The sequence below is a fragment of the Mandrillus leucophaeus genome, unplaced genomic scaffold (genome assembly GCF_000951045.1).
Source record: "Mandrillus leucophaeus isolate KB7577 unplaced genomic scaffold, Mleu.le_1.0 Scaffold526, whole genome shotgun sequence".
Lineage (NCBI taxonomy): Eukaryota > Metazoa > Chordata > Mammalia > Primates > Cercopithecidae > Mandrillus > Mandrillus leucophaeus.
Window position 1 is genome coordinate 855501 of NW_012105653.1, and position 15204 is coordinate 870704.

General features: G+C 64.2%; 1 protein-coding gene across 1 annotated transcript in view; it reads right to left on the reverse strand.

Moving 5' to 3' along the window:
- Positions 1 to 1866: 1866 nt before the first annotated feature.
- COL6A1 (collagen, type VI, alpha 1) overlaps positions 1867 to 15204 on the reverse strand; it is a 22284-nt gene continuing 8946 nt past the window's right edge. Inside the window, exons 14-35 of the mRNA XM_011996842.1 lie at positions 14939 to 14992; positions 14722 to 14784; positions 13716 to 13778; positions 13572 to 13625; positions 13391 to 13426; positions 12967 to 13029; positions 11594 to 11656; positions 8502 to 8564; positions 8221 to 8283; positions 7833 to 7883; positions 7572 to 7607; positions 7010 to 7072; positions 6750 to 6815; positions 6260 to 6295; positions 5547 to 5583; positions 5163 to 5171; positions 4417 to 4550; positions 3789 to 3898; positions 3457 to 3640; positions 3148 to 3331; positions 2807 to 2836; positions 1867 to 2580 (exon numbers count right to left, since the gene is read on the reverse strand). Coding sequence (XP_011852232.1) covers positions 1958 to 2580; positions 2807 to 2836; positions 3148 to 3331; positions 3457 to 3640; positions 3789 to 3898; positions 4417 to 4550; positions 5163 to 5171; positions 5547 to 5583; positions 6260 to 6295; positions 6750 to 6815; positions 7010 to 7072; positions 7572 to 7607; positions 7833 to 7883; positions 8221 to 8283; positions 8502 to 8564; positions 11594 to 11656; positions 12967 to 13029; positions 13391 to 13426; positions 13572 to 13625; positions 13716 to 13778; positions 14722 to 14784; positions 14939 to 14992 — 2085 coding nt within the window. The 3' untranslated portion in view covers positions 1867 to 1957. The remainder of the gene's footprint in view (positions 2581 to 2806; positions 2837 to 3147; positions 3332 to 3456; positions 3641 to 3788; positions 3899 to 4416; positions 4551 to 5162; positions 5172 to 5546; positions 5584 to 6259; positions 6296 to 6749; positions 6816 to 7009; positions 7073 to 7571; positions 7608 to 7832; positions 7884 to 8220; positions 8284 to 8501; positions 8565 to 11593; positions 11657 to 12966; positions 13030 to 13390; positions 13427 to 13571; positions 13626 to 13715; positions 13779 to 14721; positions 14785 to 14938; positions 14993 to 15204) is intronic.

The window sequence follows — 15204 nt, forward strand, 5'->3', positions numbered from 1 at the left end:
GAAGAGCGGGCCTGAGCCGGGGCTGTGTGGGGGCCGCAGCTGTAGGAAGCCTCTCGGAGGGTCTTGCAGGGTAACCTGGGCACGGGGAAGCTCCACGCAGAGTGTGGGCCTCGCACCATGAGGGAACATCCTGCTGGCCCAGCCCAGCCCTCCTCACACCAGGGCCACAGCTGCAGTGTGATACCCATGGGGCAGCCGGGAGGGGCTGGGCCACCACCTCACTGCGTCTGCCCCGGGCCCCTCCCACCCACCTCACTGCGTCTGCCCCGGGCCCCTCTCTCCCTGCAGTTCTGTGAGGGGCGCTTGTTCTCCACCTGAAACGGAAATGCAGGGTCCCCGGCATTTCCCTGCAGCTCTGCTGGCCACATGGTGTGATGCACCGAGCAAGGCATGTCCCTGCCTGTGGCACCTGAGGGGCTCGCCAGGGTCGCTGCAGGTGAGGGCCTTCAGGAAGCCCCACCCTCACCCTCGCTGCCCATTCCTGCTGCCCTCCTCCAGCCCAGCCTTCGGCCGATCCTCTTAGTGCCCCAAGGACCCCCAGGAACAACCGTGCACCCCAGATTCTGGGATTCAGGGGCTACAAACTTCTTTGAGGATGAGCCCCGCTGCCTTTGCCCTCCGCCCTCCACCTTCCATCCTCCTCTTGCTCTGCTCCAAAGGTGGAGCCTCCCAGGACTTCTTCCTCTGGGCCCTGCAGGATCTCAACTCTCCTTGTGAGCTCCCAGGGGTATTTCAGTACCAAGCCTAGAACCTGGGGCTGGCGTTTGTGGTTGACCTTGGTGGATGTGGCCGGCCCCAGACCACTGAGGCCTGAAAGCCCAGGGTGATGCCTCCTTAGCTCCTCTCTGTCCACAGGTGCAGCGTCATCTCCATGTCACCGACGCAGACGCAGATCGGGGGCATGGATGGACAGCTGTAGCCAAGGGCAGCCCTGGTTCTGGCCTGGGACTGGTGGTGATGGGGGTTGGGAGCGGGCACGCACACACACTCCCCCAACCTCCTGTGCCTGCTCCGTTGGCACACATGGCAGGATTTTACTTTGTGGGGAAGATAACCACAGGGAGAGGAGTGAAAACCTTTATTTGGAAAAGTTGGCGACATGGATATGGTTCAGAGAAAAACACAGAAGGAGCAAAACTAACACGAACATAGAAAGGGCGCCTTTGATAACACGTCGAACACGTCACTGTTCTGAGGAAGGAGAGTTTTGCATTGTTTCTAGTAAGACACAGCCCTCTGTGGCACCAAGGGGCTCTCATGTCCAGTCCAGGCCCCAGTCTCTGCGGGAGGGAGGAGCGGATGGGGTTAGCACCTTTAATCTCGAGGGTCTTGAGTGCAGCCAGCGCCCCTGCGAGTACTCGCTGAGGTCGGGGTCAGTGCTGGTCAGCAGCAGCCGCTAGGGCTGTGGGGCCGAGGTCCAGGCCGGTCACCAGCAGGACACTCAGGAGACAGGGCCAAGTCGCCGAGATTTATGTCTACAGCGGCCTCCTGACCTTGATTTCCCAAAACGAGACAGACTCCAATGGCTGCCTCAAGCTGAGGAGAAAAGCTTGCTTTGACTTTAATTGTAAAGTAACTGTTAGGTGAGGATTGGTGGGAAAAGCCGGCTATGGGGACAAAAGAGAGGGAGGTGTGTGCAGCACGGGTCCCGAGAGGGCGTCTGGCTTAGGCTGGTATGCTGCACAGAGGTGCCTAGGGAAGGAGCTGCAGGAGGGAGGGCGGGCAGGAGGGCAGGGCAGGGAGCCCAGGTGACGCCAGCTCAGGGCTGAGCCCTGGAGGGCCCTGCACAAAGCAGGCAGCAGCGTTGTGTCCTGGCTTTCCAAGCTTTTCTTTAAAAAAAAAAAAAAAAAAATCTAGCGAATCAGGTTGGTTGGGAAAATTCGCATCACATATTACTGTTTAGTGATGGGTGGGGAGGGGTGGGAGGACAGGGTTTGGGGCCTGCGTGCGGGGCGGCCTAGCCCAGTGCCACCTTCCTGGAGACGGTCTGGTGGAAGACGCCGCGCAGCAGGGCCTGGTAGCTGGGGACACGGAACAGGTGGCGCTCGCCGTAGGCCACGTCGTACTCAGCCGTCTTGCCGGTGACCAGGACACGGATGTGGGGTTCATTCACCTGGCGGCCCACGACCACCACGAAGATCTCGATGCCCGCTCGCTGGGCCTCCTGCACGGCCTTCTCGATGGCCGCGGGCGTGGCGCCCTGTGAGTTGCCATCTGAGAAGAGCAGCAGCCTCTTCTTCGCGGCGCCAGACGAGGCCTCGCGGTAGAAGCGGGTCACATAGCCCAGGGCGTCGTTGACGTCCGTGGCGTCGTTGATAAAGTCCATGGCATCGACAGCACTGGCCAGGGCCGTGTAGTTCTGCAGGAACTGCAGCGACGCCCGCTCTGGCCGCTGCTGGCCTGTGCCGCTGTACTGCACCACAGCCACCCGCACGTCGTGGGCGGGGTCCGTCCTGCCCGCCATGAGGAAGCGCTCGGCCAGGCGCTTGGCGAAGCGCTTGGTGGTGTCAAAGTTGTGGCTGCCCACGCTGGCAGAGCTGTCCAGCAGGATGGTGATGTCAGCGGGGGAGGAGAACGTGACTGCAGAGCAGGGTGGGCAGACGTTAGCATGAGCCGCAGTGGGCCGGCCAGAGGGCGTCCGAGCTCCCCAGAGAGGGCACGGCACGGTGGTGCTCAGCCACCAGAGTGAGCCATGCACCTGCTCTTGTGACTGCCAGGCCCTCCTCCCAGTGCCCCCTCCTCCCAGAGCCCCCGCCCCAGCCACGGCGCCCTCCTCCCCATGTGCCTGGGCCGCTGAGGTACTCACTGGGGCAGGTGTAATCTGGACACTTCTTATCTGTAAAAGAGAAAAACCATGCAGTGTGGGCCCACTGCTCCACCTATAACCCCTAGGAGATGTCCCAGGACCTCCGGCTGAGCACAGGGGTGGCCATGCCCCTGGAGGTCACAGTGAGCTGGGAGGAGGCCTCTGTCTGGGACAGCCCCGGGCGCCCCGCGTGCACCTACACAGATCTGGGACAGCCCGGGCGCCCCACATGCACCTACACAGACCTGGGACAGCCCGGGCGGCCCGTGCACCTATGCAGATCTGGGACACGCCTGGACACCCCGTGCACCTACGCAGATCTGGGACAGCCCTGGGCGTACCTATGCAGATCTGGGCGGTGACATTCTTCAGGAAGGCGTCCTCCAGCAGCTCTGCATAGTTCTCCTTGACCAGCGAGAGGCCGGCCCGGCCCTGGGATGGTGCCAGGCCTTGGCAAGAAATGACATTGAGCTGGTCGGAGCCCGGGACGAAGTCAAACACGTCCTTGATGCCCACGGAGACCACCTGTGGGGACAGACGGTGTCAGTGTGGCGCAGCCTGCTCTGCCCTCGTCTTTCTGGGGACAAGGCCACCCTGGCTGGCGGGGCGCCCTAGGCGGGGCAGGTGCAGCCTAGGGGTGGCCACCCCACCTGGACGCCTGGACTGCAGAGCACGTTGAGCGGCGTGGTGTCCCTCTGGGTGTCTGAGCGCCCATCAGTGATGACTAGGGCGATGCGGTTGTTCGGGCTGGGTGGCAGCAGCTGGTCCCGCGTGTACTGCAGGGCCTCTCCTGTGAAAGTGCCGCCCGCCATCCACTGCAGGTTTTTGATGGCTCTGCACAGGAAGGGGCGGGAGGGGCCGGTTGGGGCCAGGCCTGCCGCGGGGCCGAGCCCACCTGGGATCTGGGGTCAGGGCCGATTCGCCGCGGGGCCAGGGGTCGGGGCGAGGGGTGGGAGGGCCCTGGCCATTTGTGGGCACTCACTCCTTGAGCTCCTGCACGTTCCGGATGCCGGGGCTGCGCAGGCTCACGTGCTCCTGCATCTGGCTGTGGCTGTACTGCACCACACCTGCATACGACTGTCCCGGCTCAAACTGTGGGACCGGCGCCGGGGTCAGGATGGGAGCACTACCCCAGGTCTGCATAAGCCTCCCAGGGATGACTCTGTTGGCTGCGGGTGCCCAGAGGGCGGCACAGCCCCCAGGACCTCAGGACCTGGGTCCCCTGTGACTGGCTCCGGGTGCCCAGGGGGTGGCACAGCCCCTGGAACCTGGGTACCCCGCAAACCAATCTTCCTTGGTGGATGATGCCCTCATAGGTTCTGTCCACGAGGGACAAGCCCACCCCCAGAACTCAGTACCCCAGACTGCTGGCCCTCAAGGAGAGGGGGGCCCCTCCCTCATCTGGGGTGCCTGTGTAGAATGGGCCAGCCTCGCCAGGTGGAGCTGGAGGCCCGGACGGACTGGCGCGTGCTTGGCATCCTCCTCATGAGCAGGGAAGTCACAGGGATGCAGCGACGGCCTCGGGAGGCTGAGGTCTGGCCCTGGCAGGGGCGGCTGGCAGGGCCGGGATGCACCTGCGCTGGGCAAAGCCGGGAGGGGCGAGGCCTCACCTTGACCAGCTCGTCCCGGCTCAACCGGTCGATGACCTTGACGACGAAGTCCTTGGCAATCTCGAAGTTCTGCAGGCCGATGCTCTCTGAGCTGTCCAGTACGAAGAGCAGGTCGATGGGGCCGCACTTGCATTCTGCAGGCGGGGGCGGTGTCAGCAAAGCACGCCCCGCCCCTCCACCACCCTGGCCCCTCCCCTCCTCCGCCCTGGCCCCTCCCCTCCTCCGCCATGGCCCCTCCCTTCCACCGCCCTGGCCCCTCCCCTCCTCCGCCATGGCCCCTCCCTTCCACCGCCCTGGCCCCTCCCCTCCTCCGCCATGGCCCCTCCCCTCCTCCGCCATGGCCCCTCCTTGGCTGCCACGTCATCGCCTGACACTGGTCCCGCCTGTCTCAGCCCTAGACGAGCCCACCCCCTCCAATGGCCCCCCAATGGCCGCTCCGCTCAGTGTGGCTAGTCAGGGCCTGCGTTGCTCAGCCAGGCTGGGCGTGGGGCCTGTGGGCCAGAACGATGGAGCAGGGACCCCCAGCCTGCTCCTGGTTATTTCAGTTATGGGTGAAAGATGGAGGGGCCCAGCCCAGCACCCGGGACTCTGCTGGCTTGGAGCAGACCCCAGAGGGGTGGACAGGTGCAAGGAGCTGTGGGCAGGGACCAGGGTGCCACGTGCTGTCCTGTGACATGCGTGGGACCCAGGCCTCGCTCCCCCACCCCCGGGATCCATTCTCTCAGAAGCCAGAGCACGGGTCTCACCACAGCAAGCTGAGGAGAAGAGAAAGGGTCAGTTAGACCATAGTCAGGGCCGCATCCTGCCCACGTCAGAAAGACTCCTGTTCTCAGGGCAGCCTCCCCCCTTCCCTGGCCTCCCTCCCAGCCTCCCCGCCTCCCCGCCTCCCTGCCTCCCTGGCCGCCCTCCCCACGTGGCAGCTCTGCCCGGCACCGGGGACTCTCAGCCTGCACGGGGACCTGGGGGCCTGGGAGGGCTTCGGAGGTCGGTAGGGGCTGGCTGAAGAGCCTCCTCAAGGATGTACTCAGAGACCCGGGCCCCCAACAGTGGAGAGACCCTTCTAAGAGTGGAACAGGCCGGGCTGGCAGCCCTGCTCTCCCTAAGAAGGACGGCTTCTCAGAGATACTCACAGCACATTTTCATGATGATGTCCAAAATCTCGCATTCCTGGGGAGGGAGAGACGAGGGTCCTGAGGCCATGGACAGCCCCTCCCAGCGGGGACCGTGGGCTACTGGGTCTCCAGGTCACCCTCCCCAGGGCCCCCACAGGGCTGGGTTTGGGCACGGGGTTCTTTGCAGGTGTGCCCAGCTCTGCCCACTACACCCCTGCTACACAGCTGGACCCCTGACGTGGTCACAGAAACAGCACTGTCATGGGTCTCCTCGTGGCCACCATGGGTCCCCTCATGGTCCTCATGGATACAGGCCCCCCATGATCCTCACAGGTCCCCCCACGGCCGTCACGTGTCCCCCCATGATCCTCACGTGTCCCCCCATGATCCTCACATGTCCCCCCCATGGCCGTCACGTGTCCCCCGTGGCCGTCACGTGTCCCCCCACGGCCGCCACGTGTCCCCCCATGATCCTCACATGTCCCCCCACAGTCATCGCGTGTCTTCATGGCCATCACAGGTCCCCCCATGATCCTCATGTGTCCCCCCCACGGCTGTCGTGTGTCCCCCCATGATCCTCATGTGTCCTCATGGCCTGGCACCAGCTCTTCTTCCACAACCCACTCCCCTTGTGAGCAGCGTCTACAGGAGCTCCCACGGACAGGACCCACACCCCAAGGGACGGAGGCCACAGTGGTCGCCCCCAGCGATGTTCACAGAGCCCCACTTACGTCTGGCCCGGGCGGTCCTGGGTGTCCTGGGGGTCCCTGTCCGAGAAACGGGGTAGAGGAGCTCTGAGGGCGAGGTGCCCACTGAGCTTCCTGAGCTGAGACAGGCCCCACCCCCGGGACCCCTACCCCACATCAAGCCCACCCCCCCCAACCCTCCCTGCCCAGCCCCTCGTCCTCAGTGAGGGTCCTGTGAGGGCAGCTGGGGCTTCGCTCTCTGGTGGTCCAGGCGACCATCCCAGGTGGGGCCCACCCTGAGGACCTGCTGTCTCCCTGAGCTCAGCTCTGCTGCCCTGGCCACCACCTCGACCCTGGCCGCCACCAGACCTTGGCGACCGGCGCCTCCCACCCCCGGAGCCTCCCGGATGACGTGCTCCCCCAAATTCCCTCCCGCCGCCTCCCGCTCTCCCAGCCCCTTCCAGCATTCCCCAGCCCCAGCATCCAGCGTCCCAGGCGCAGCCCACCGTGGCCTCACCCAGCCACACCCACCCACCTGGGGTCCCTCGGGGCCCCGGTACCCCTTTGCTCCTTTGACTCCTCGGGGTGCAATGTCGTTGTTCTGGAAGGAAACAGCGTTGTGTCAACGGGCTGTGCACCGTCTGGGCATCTGCGCACTGGCCCCGTCCACAGAGCGTCCAGCAGCCGGGGCCCATGAGGCCTCCCCCCAGCCGGTCCTGGTCCACTGCCCTTCGAGGGCCAACCCTCTGTGGTTCAGGTGGACTCAGGGCTGGCCCTGCCCCCGTCCACACTTACGTCATCTCCGGGGTCCCCGGCTTCCCCCTCGTCCCCCTTGAGGCCGGGGTAGCCCTTCGTGCCCTGCAGTGATGGGAGAGGGCTTTTGGTTATCATGGGTTTTATTTTGTTTTTAGGAAGCAGAAAGTTTAAAAGGGAAAAAATAAAGATAAGGGAGGCACTCTTCCCTTCCCCACCACACGCGTTTCCTGGGCTGGAGAAACTGGGTCCTGGAGTGGCCTAGGGAGCCGTGGGGCGGCCTCTGGGGCTGGGCCTGCCCTGTTCACCGAGGGGAGCATCGGTCCGTCACAGGTCCCCCCATGATCCTCATGTGTCCCCCCCATCGGCACAGCCAGGGGACCCACGGGCCACACCACAGCGGGAGCCTCGCAGGGCCTTGGCCATGAGCCTGGCTTCTGCTGGAGCTGATGCCGACTGGGGCTGTGGCCACAGAGCGGGGCAGCGGTGGGTGCCCGTGTGTTTGCTCGGGAGCCTGTTTACACATGTGTGTTCACACGTCCGTGTCCCTGTGACTGTGAATGTGTGTGTGCCCACAGCCAGATGGAGGAGGGGGTGTACTCACGTTTATCCCGGGAGGGCCCCTGTTGCCCGGATACCCCTGTCACGGAAAAGCAGGGCGGTGACGCCGGGTTCTGACTGAGAGGGGAGGCTGTGAGGGGGCACTGCGGAAGGGCCTCAGCTGACAGAATCCTGGCCATGGACTTCCTGGGCCAGCCGGCGGTCCTGGGGCCAACCCGCCCACCCAGGAGTGCCCAGTCCGCTAAAGAGGGTGCTGCAGGCGGCTTGGGGCGTGTTCCTGTGGGCTCAGCTTCTGGGCACTTACGGGGAAGCCAGGGAAGCCCTCGGTGCCATTTCCAGGGGGGCCGTCTTCACCCTGGGGGAGCACAGTAGCCGTCACCACGCGAATCAGCCAGGCCTGGGATACCCACTGACCAGCACGGGCCCGGGAGCACTGACCCTGCAGAGCCCCTCCCTCCCCTGGGGCCACCCTGCTGGTCCCCGTGGGCCCTGGGACCCAGACCTCAGGGCAGGAGGGGCCCTGCCGAGGCAGCCTCTGGCTCAGGTGCTGACTGTGGCCAGGAGCCAGTGATGCTGCGAGCGCTCCCGGCCCAGTCAGGGACCCCAGGCAGTTCCACAGTGCAGGGCTGGGGCTCCCCAGGGCCTCTGGCAGCCAGGCCTCGGCCCCAGGGCCCGAGCTGTTGGACACTCACCCTCTCACCCATCAGCCCAGGGTCTCCAGGGGGTCCAGCAGGTCCTGGGGCTCCTCTGGCACCCTGAGGAGGAAGAGGGAGGTGTGAAGGGAGCAGGCCCAGGCGTGGTGACCTTGGAGGGAAGCAGGGCCCTCCTGGGGCCGGGAGAGGTCCCAACGGGAGCCAGGACACCCAGGACCATGGGGTCCTCAGAGGACGCGGGGCAAGCACCGGGCAGAGAGTGGGTTCTGGACCCTCAGGCCCCTCCTGGGTGGCGGGTGTGGGTGGGGAGTGGGACTCACCTCGGACCCTGGGGGACCCTCATCGCCTCGGTAGCCTTTAGGTCCGATAGGGCCAGCCTCGCCCTGTAGAGAGATGGATGTGGCACGTTGGACCGCAGCCCTCACCCAGCCCTCAGGCCTGAGCCCTCCCTGATCCTAAGCTGAGGGTCTCGGATTGTGAAGCGTCAGGGTCCCCAGGCTCTGGCCCTGGTCCAATCAGCACAGGGGGCGAGCCAGGCCCACTCTTGGGTCTGATGAAGGGCCTGGGCACGAGTGTTGAAACCTCTTTCAGATAACTTCGGTGGGTGCCCGGCTGGTGCCTCAGGCCCCCACGGAGGGGTGAGGCTACAGGTTCCTGGGCCGCAGACCACCTGCCCCTTCTGCCATCAGAGTGGCCCCAGACTGCCCTCCCTCATGGTCCCCTTTGGGCCTGGCCTGGTCCCCTTAGCCCACCCCCAACCGCAGGACCTGCTGTGGGTTGAGCCTGGACACCACCCTGCCCCCACCTGCACCTGAGGCTGCCTGCTGGACTTCCTTGGGTCCCCCACATCTCATGAGGACCCCCTGTGGGGTCTATTTCCAGAGCTGGCCCCAGTCTCCACCCTCGAGGGCCTGCTCCATGGACAATCCAGTGGTGAGTCCCTGCCCTTCTGAGTCTAGCCCAGGCGCCCCAGGCACTTCCCAATGCAGCCAGCTGAGCCAAGAAGGGAGCCGCGTGCACACCTGGCCCTGGTGGGCCCCAGCCATGAGCCTGGTCGGACACCTGTCCCTGGCCTGTGGTTAGGCTGATGCTTCGCGATGAGGCCTGTCCTGGTGGTTCAAATATTTACAACTTCCCCACTACCAGTCTTGGCCCATTCACCAGCCTGACCCGTGGCCTTCACCAGGCAGACGGGCGGCACCTAGTGTATTGCTCTCCCTACCCGACTGTGCGAGCATCCAGCCCTGGCTGTGAAGCTCCTGTACCCTGCGTGGTCAACACCCTAGCAGTGTTAGGACTGCACGCTTAACTGGGGACTTTGCACACAGGCCTCAAGGAGGTCCAGAAGCCCACCAAACTCGGGGTTCACAGGGGTTAGTCTGGTACCCTGAGACCTGCCTTGGGAACACGAGAAGGGGAGCCAGGAGGGAGGATGGAAAGGAGGTCTCTGTGCCCTGGGCCAGGTGAGTGGGAGGCAGAAGGCCTGGACCTCACCACACACAGTCAGAGTGTGCCACAGGGAGCAGGAGGCCAGACTCGGCAGTTTCTGCAGAGCGGCTGCAGAGGCAGCTCACTGGGGGCACCTCCCGGGACCAGCCCTGAGGGCCCAACCACTTCTGGTGTCCACACAGGGAGAGGCCCGTGCTGGGCGGGGTGGAGGGGAGCGGTAAGGCTGGCAAGAGCTGAGCAGGGAGGTGCCCAGAGCAGCGAGAGCCCACGAGGCCAGCTAGGAGCCCAACGTCCTGATGGACAAATGTGGTTCCAAAGCCACCTATCCACATCCCAGGCCCCAAAAGGCCCCAGGGAGGCTCCAGGTGAACAAGTGCCTGCCTCGGTGAGGCAACTGTGAGTCAAGGGTAACGAGGTGCCCTGGTCTCAGGCACTGGGGGATCCTCCTCCAGCACAGCAGCCTAGGGACTGCTCCCAGACCCAGGCACGGGACCAGTCAGCCCCTGTGCAGCCTGCCCCATGACACTGGAGGTCCTGCAGCCGCCTGCTCACGGGACTGCCTCTCTTGTCACAACTCTTTGAAAGTGGCTTTGTTTTTTCTTATAGTGGCTATTAATTATTTTGAAAACTGAACATATAAAACAGACAGGGTGTGGTCAGAATTCTCCGAGCAAGTCGTGGCCTCTGAACGCTTTCTCCCACTGAGACTTTCGGCTACCAAGGCCTTGAGCAGCCTCGCAAGCCTGGAACCTGGCCCTGGGCCGTCCCCTCCCCACCACCTGCCACTGGCTGCATGGCCTCTTCCATGCACTGTGCCCTGCACTTGGCCCTCTCCTGGGGTGACGACACAGGAGGTCAGATCAGCCTCAGGGCTGGAGCCCCGGGAGCTCAGAGAGCAGAGAGGATCAGAGGCCGAGGCCGTGCACTTCCCCAGGAAGGTGTCGGGAGACCTTTCTGCCCCTGCCATGAGCCCCACGCAGGACCAGGTGGACGGACGGCCCAGACCCCGCCTGCCAAGCCCTGCCCTGGTCCTAATCTATGACACACGTGTTTTTAACAGCTGTGTAACACCTGTTGGCACCACAAAAGCACGATTTCACCTCGTGCACAGAAATACAAATGTGACTTGCACTGGGACGGCCTCTCCCATCTCCCTGGGTCTGAGGCCCCGTCTTGCTGGACGTCTGAGACAGCTGCCATGCCCAGGGTCTGGCCTTATGCGTGGCGGGTGGGCAGCTACGCGCATGGAGCTGTAAGGTTGATTTGTCCACAGAAGCAGACAAGCTCGGGGAGTACAGACTTGCTGTCTCTGGGCGTGACCGTGTGCAGGCCTTCCTGTCCCCGTGGGGCAGGTGAGCTCCGGGAGGATGCAACGGCCCGGCCCAGCCTGTGGGCAACACCACAGTGGATTCACCATCATGGCAGTCATCAGAATGGGGGAAGAGACAGAAAGCCACGCGGCGTGCACAGCGATTCCAGAGGCTCAGAGAAGGGAATTTAGAATGAGATGAGAGTGCATTTTCATCCCGACACCCCGGGATTCTGGAACCTTCCATAGCCTCACACTCCCCAGTTGACCTCCAGCCACAGTCATGCCTGGCCCTTGACCCAGAAAAACAAATGCTGACCCAGCTCCCACAGTGTCTCCCAGGGGCTCCAACGCCTCTTCCTCACTGCAAGGCACCCTTGCCCCAGACGGGCGCCCGGACAGTGCTTCTCCACCTGGGGCTGAGCGTCTGAACGTCGGGCCCCCGGACGCTGGGCCTGCCCTCACCAATCCACACCAGCCCGGCCCAGGCTGTGCCCAGGAGCCGGCTCCCATGCAGGGACACCCACGAGATCTACGGGAACACAGACGCCCTCGAATGGAAATGAAGAGACCCCCAGTGCGTGAGCTGCTGGAGCACTTCTACCTCCAAAACCGAAATTGGCCAATGCCCCCCAACCCCACAGGGCCTCCTACCGGGTCTCCAGGGACACCAACGGGGCCTTCTCTTCCCTGATCACCTTGTGGGCCAGCTTCACCCTGAGGAGAGACGAGCAGTGAGTGTGGAGCTAGGCCATCCTTGGGGAGGACAGCTGCCAGGGCACGCTGGGAGCCAGAGTGTGCTATCCAGGTGGTCACTGGGCTGCTCCGGACTTCCCTCCCCACACAGCTCCTTCCTGGCCTCCCCAAGCGTTTCCTCGGCCCATGTGCGTGGCCATCAGCGTGGCTGGCTGTCTTCACTCCGGAGGCCGGCAGCTCTCCTGGGGCCCCAGAGGCGTCCCTGCTTCTCCAGTGAGCCCTGCAGACCCGGCAGGTGTTTGTAGCCACAGACTTTCGGCCTGCTGGGAAGCCAGAGCTGTGTGGCCGGCCCTTCCTCTGGGCTCTGCCTGGCTGTCAGTCTCATTCCCTGATCTCAGAGGAGTGGGCCTGGAAGGCAGTCTGAGTCACTAAGTCACACGACCCCTGCTTTGACGTCCCCCCGCCCCTCCACGGGGCTGTGTGCTTCTGGGGAGCTCCCAGGGAGGAGGTCAGAAATCCCCCATCCCCCTTCGGGGAGCCACACCCCTCGGTGGCGAGACTCTGGCCCTAGCTCAGCTCCCTGGCCCTGCTGGAGCCCCGCCCGACTGTCAGCACACGACAGCTGCATGTCCTGATTGTCGGACGAGGGAGCACCCGGGGGCGCGGCCTCTGAGGCCTGGCAGCTCGGCTGGGCACAGCAGGGCATTCTTCCCCCCTCACTCTGCCTGAGCCCGGCAGGACTGAGACACCCAGAATCTGCCAGCTGCCCCGCCCCGGGCCCAGTACAGCTTTCCCAGCAAGTCACAGGGACAGAGAAGGGCCCTGTGCTTCTGCACCCTGAGGCTGGGCTGTGGGGTGCCCTAGTGAGGCCCACGGCCATGGAGCTGAAGGTGGGGGGTGGCCTCTGGGGCCGCCAGAATCTCTGCTTTGGGGTGAGGTTTCTATGTCAAGACTTCCCAGGCAGGCGCCCTGCTGGCCTAGCTTCCCATCTGGGGTTCTGACCCAACTTCCTCACGCTGGGAATTTTAACAAAGGAAAATTGTTCCAAAGAAGAACCCAGCTCGGAGGCAGAAATGTGGACGCCGCCTGGTGGGAAAGTGGGCACCGGGCCCACGGGCAACGCCTTCACACGAGACAGGTCCCAGCATCAGGCATGTGGCTGGGCGCCGGCTTCAGGGGCTGCCCTCCCTGACGGCATATGAATGGGCTGGCCAGGTCGAGGGGCGACAGGGGCTTCGTGGCATGTCCTGTGGCTCCGGAGGCCTGAACCAGCCCCAGCATCTGCCTGCCCCTTCCTGGGGTGGGTCCCAGGTCCAGGAACTGTGACTCACAGGGTCTCCTCTTGGTCCCCGCGTGCCTGGGGTCCCCCGTGGTCCTCTCTCTCCAGGGCCGCCCTGAGTGGACAGACACAGAGGGTGAAGCCTCAGCTGCTGGAACTCACGCCCAGCTGGGGTGGGGCTTGAGGCCTGGCCTGGGCCGACTCCCCCAGCAGGACCCCTGGGAGGTGCCATCCCTCCACCTCATGCCCCACAGTTCCAGAGGCCGGAATCTCCTGGTTGCCCAGGTCCCACCCGTTCCGAGCCTGTGGGAAGAGGCGTCCTGGACGTGTGGGTGAAGAAACCCACTTCTCTGGGGCAGGGGGCCGTGACTCTCAGTGCTGGGAGGACCAGACTGGGCCACAGAGGCCACGTCCACAGTTACACAGTGAGGCGAACAGTGCAAGCCAACATCGCAGGCCGCCCCTGCCCCACTCACCCGCTCCCCGGGGGCACCGTCAGGTCCTGGGTTCCCCTGCGATGAAGAGAAACAGACGCCGGCGTTAGTCTGGTGGACACCCTGTATTTGGTCTCAGGGATGTGGAGCAGACCCTGAGCAAAGAGGATCGGAGGCTGAGGCCGTGCACTGCCCCAGGAAGGTGTCCGGAGCCCTCACTCACCTCGTCACCCGCCTCTCCTTTCTCTCCGGGAGGACCAGGCTCTCCTGGCTCGCCCTGTGGGGAACAAGGGTGGAATGGTCACTCCATCTCCTTGCCTTCCCTGGGCCCATGCCCGGCATCTGTGGGGCCTGTGCACCTCCTCACCTCGTCTCCAGGTGGTCCCGAGCTCCCTGGTCTCCCCGCCTCCCCATCAGCTCCAGGCTCACCCTGGGGAAGACCGGGGGGTCACACACACTCACAGGGGTGTGCACCAGGGGTGCAGCCGCCAGAGGCCACGTCCAGGGCCCGCCTCACCGAAACCAGGCCCTCCCTCTGACCAACACCTTCTGAGCCCAGATCCCCCAGCACCCTCAGCCATCCAGAACCCTGCACAAAAACCTCCTGGAATGCTCCAATTTTGTTCCCTATGAGGCCCAGCCAAGGGCCATCTTGTCTGAGGGGCAGGACTCGGTTCCCATTAGAGAAGGCACAGCTTTGCCAGGCTGGCAAATTGGCAAACTCAAATCTAGGGCCTGGAGGGCAATCTGGGAACTCAAAGATGAGATTTGGAAACCGTCTGCTGGGCTCTAGGAGCTCGTCCGGGAACATTTGGGGTGGGGTCAGCATTCGCCCTTGTCTTCCCCAGCACTTCCGGTTTCAACAAAGAAACTCCAGAGAAAACACCAGACTCAGCTTTAAGTCAGACTAAAAAGCTCCTTCTCCCGCCTTGCGCTCCCGCCTTGCACTCCTGCCCTCCCGCAGCACTCCTGCTGCCCGCCCGCCCTCCCACCTGCTTGGCGCCCTCAGTGCCACCTGGCCCATTCTCAGTTCTGAGAGCCATTCTGGGCGGCGGCTCACAGGCTGGGAGTGACGCGGTGCGGTCCCATTTGTGCAGAGCCAGCGGCAGGTGCGGGGAACAGAATGGCGGAGGCCTGAAGGCCCTTGGGGTGCAGGGAAGGCTCCGGGCAGGAGCGCCACGGCAGCTATTCCCACGCTGGGCCCTGTGCCCACCGCTCCCCTGCCTGCCTCCAGCCTCCACCAGCTCCTCCCCTCTGAGGCCGCACGGGTGGCCGACCTGCTCGGACCAGGACTTGCTTCCAGGAGCAGTTTCCGATTCAGCATTTGGCCAATCGTGAAGGCCCTGACCCTCCAGGGGCCACGAGTCACTCACCTTTTCTCCTTTCAGTCCAAAGGCGCCAGGGTCTCCCTTGGGTCCGGGGAGTCCTTGAATGCCCTGGAGAGAGGAGGGCAGCATGACCACCAGCAGCAGAGGCCACCGCGGCCTTTGGCAGCAGCCCCCGGCCGCCCAGACGAAGTCAAAACTGAGTCCACACGTGGTGCTGCTTACAGCGCTAGTTTTAAAATACCAGTGAGAGGAAGTGACTTACGTCAAACCCGGGCGAGCCCTTGCAGCCTGGCAGGCCTGGGTACCCCATCTCCCCCTGGAAAGAGGAAGAAAAGCAGAAAATCTGAAGGCCAAGTGGGTAAACCAAGGCCTATCACCTGTCAGACTTTGCGCTCTCCATGCCCTCCCTGGAAAGCCCCACCTAGCAGACAGCCCCCTGCGGTCACCTTCACACCGTCCACCCCACCCCTCCCCGTCCCTCCCGCCGGGGTCACCTCACCCCGTCCCTCCCCTGGTCACCTTCACACC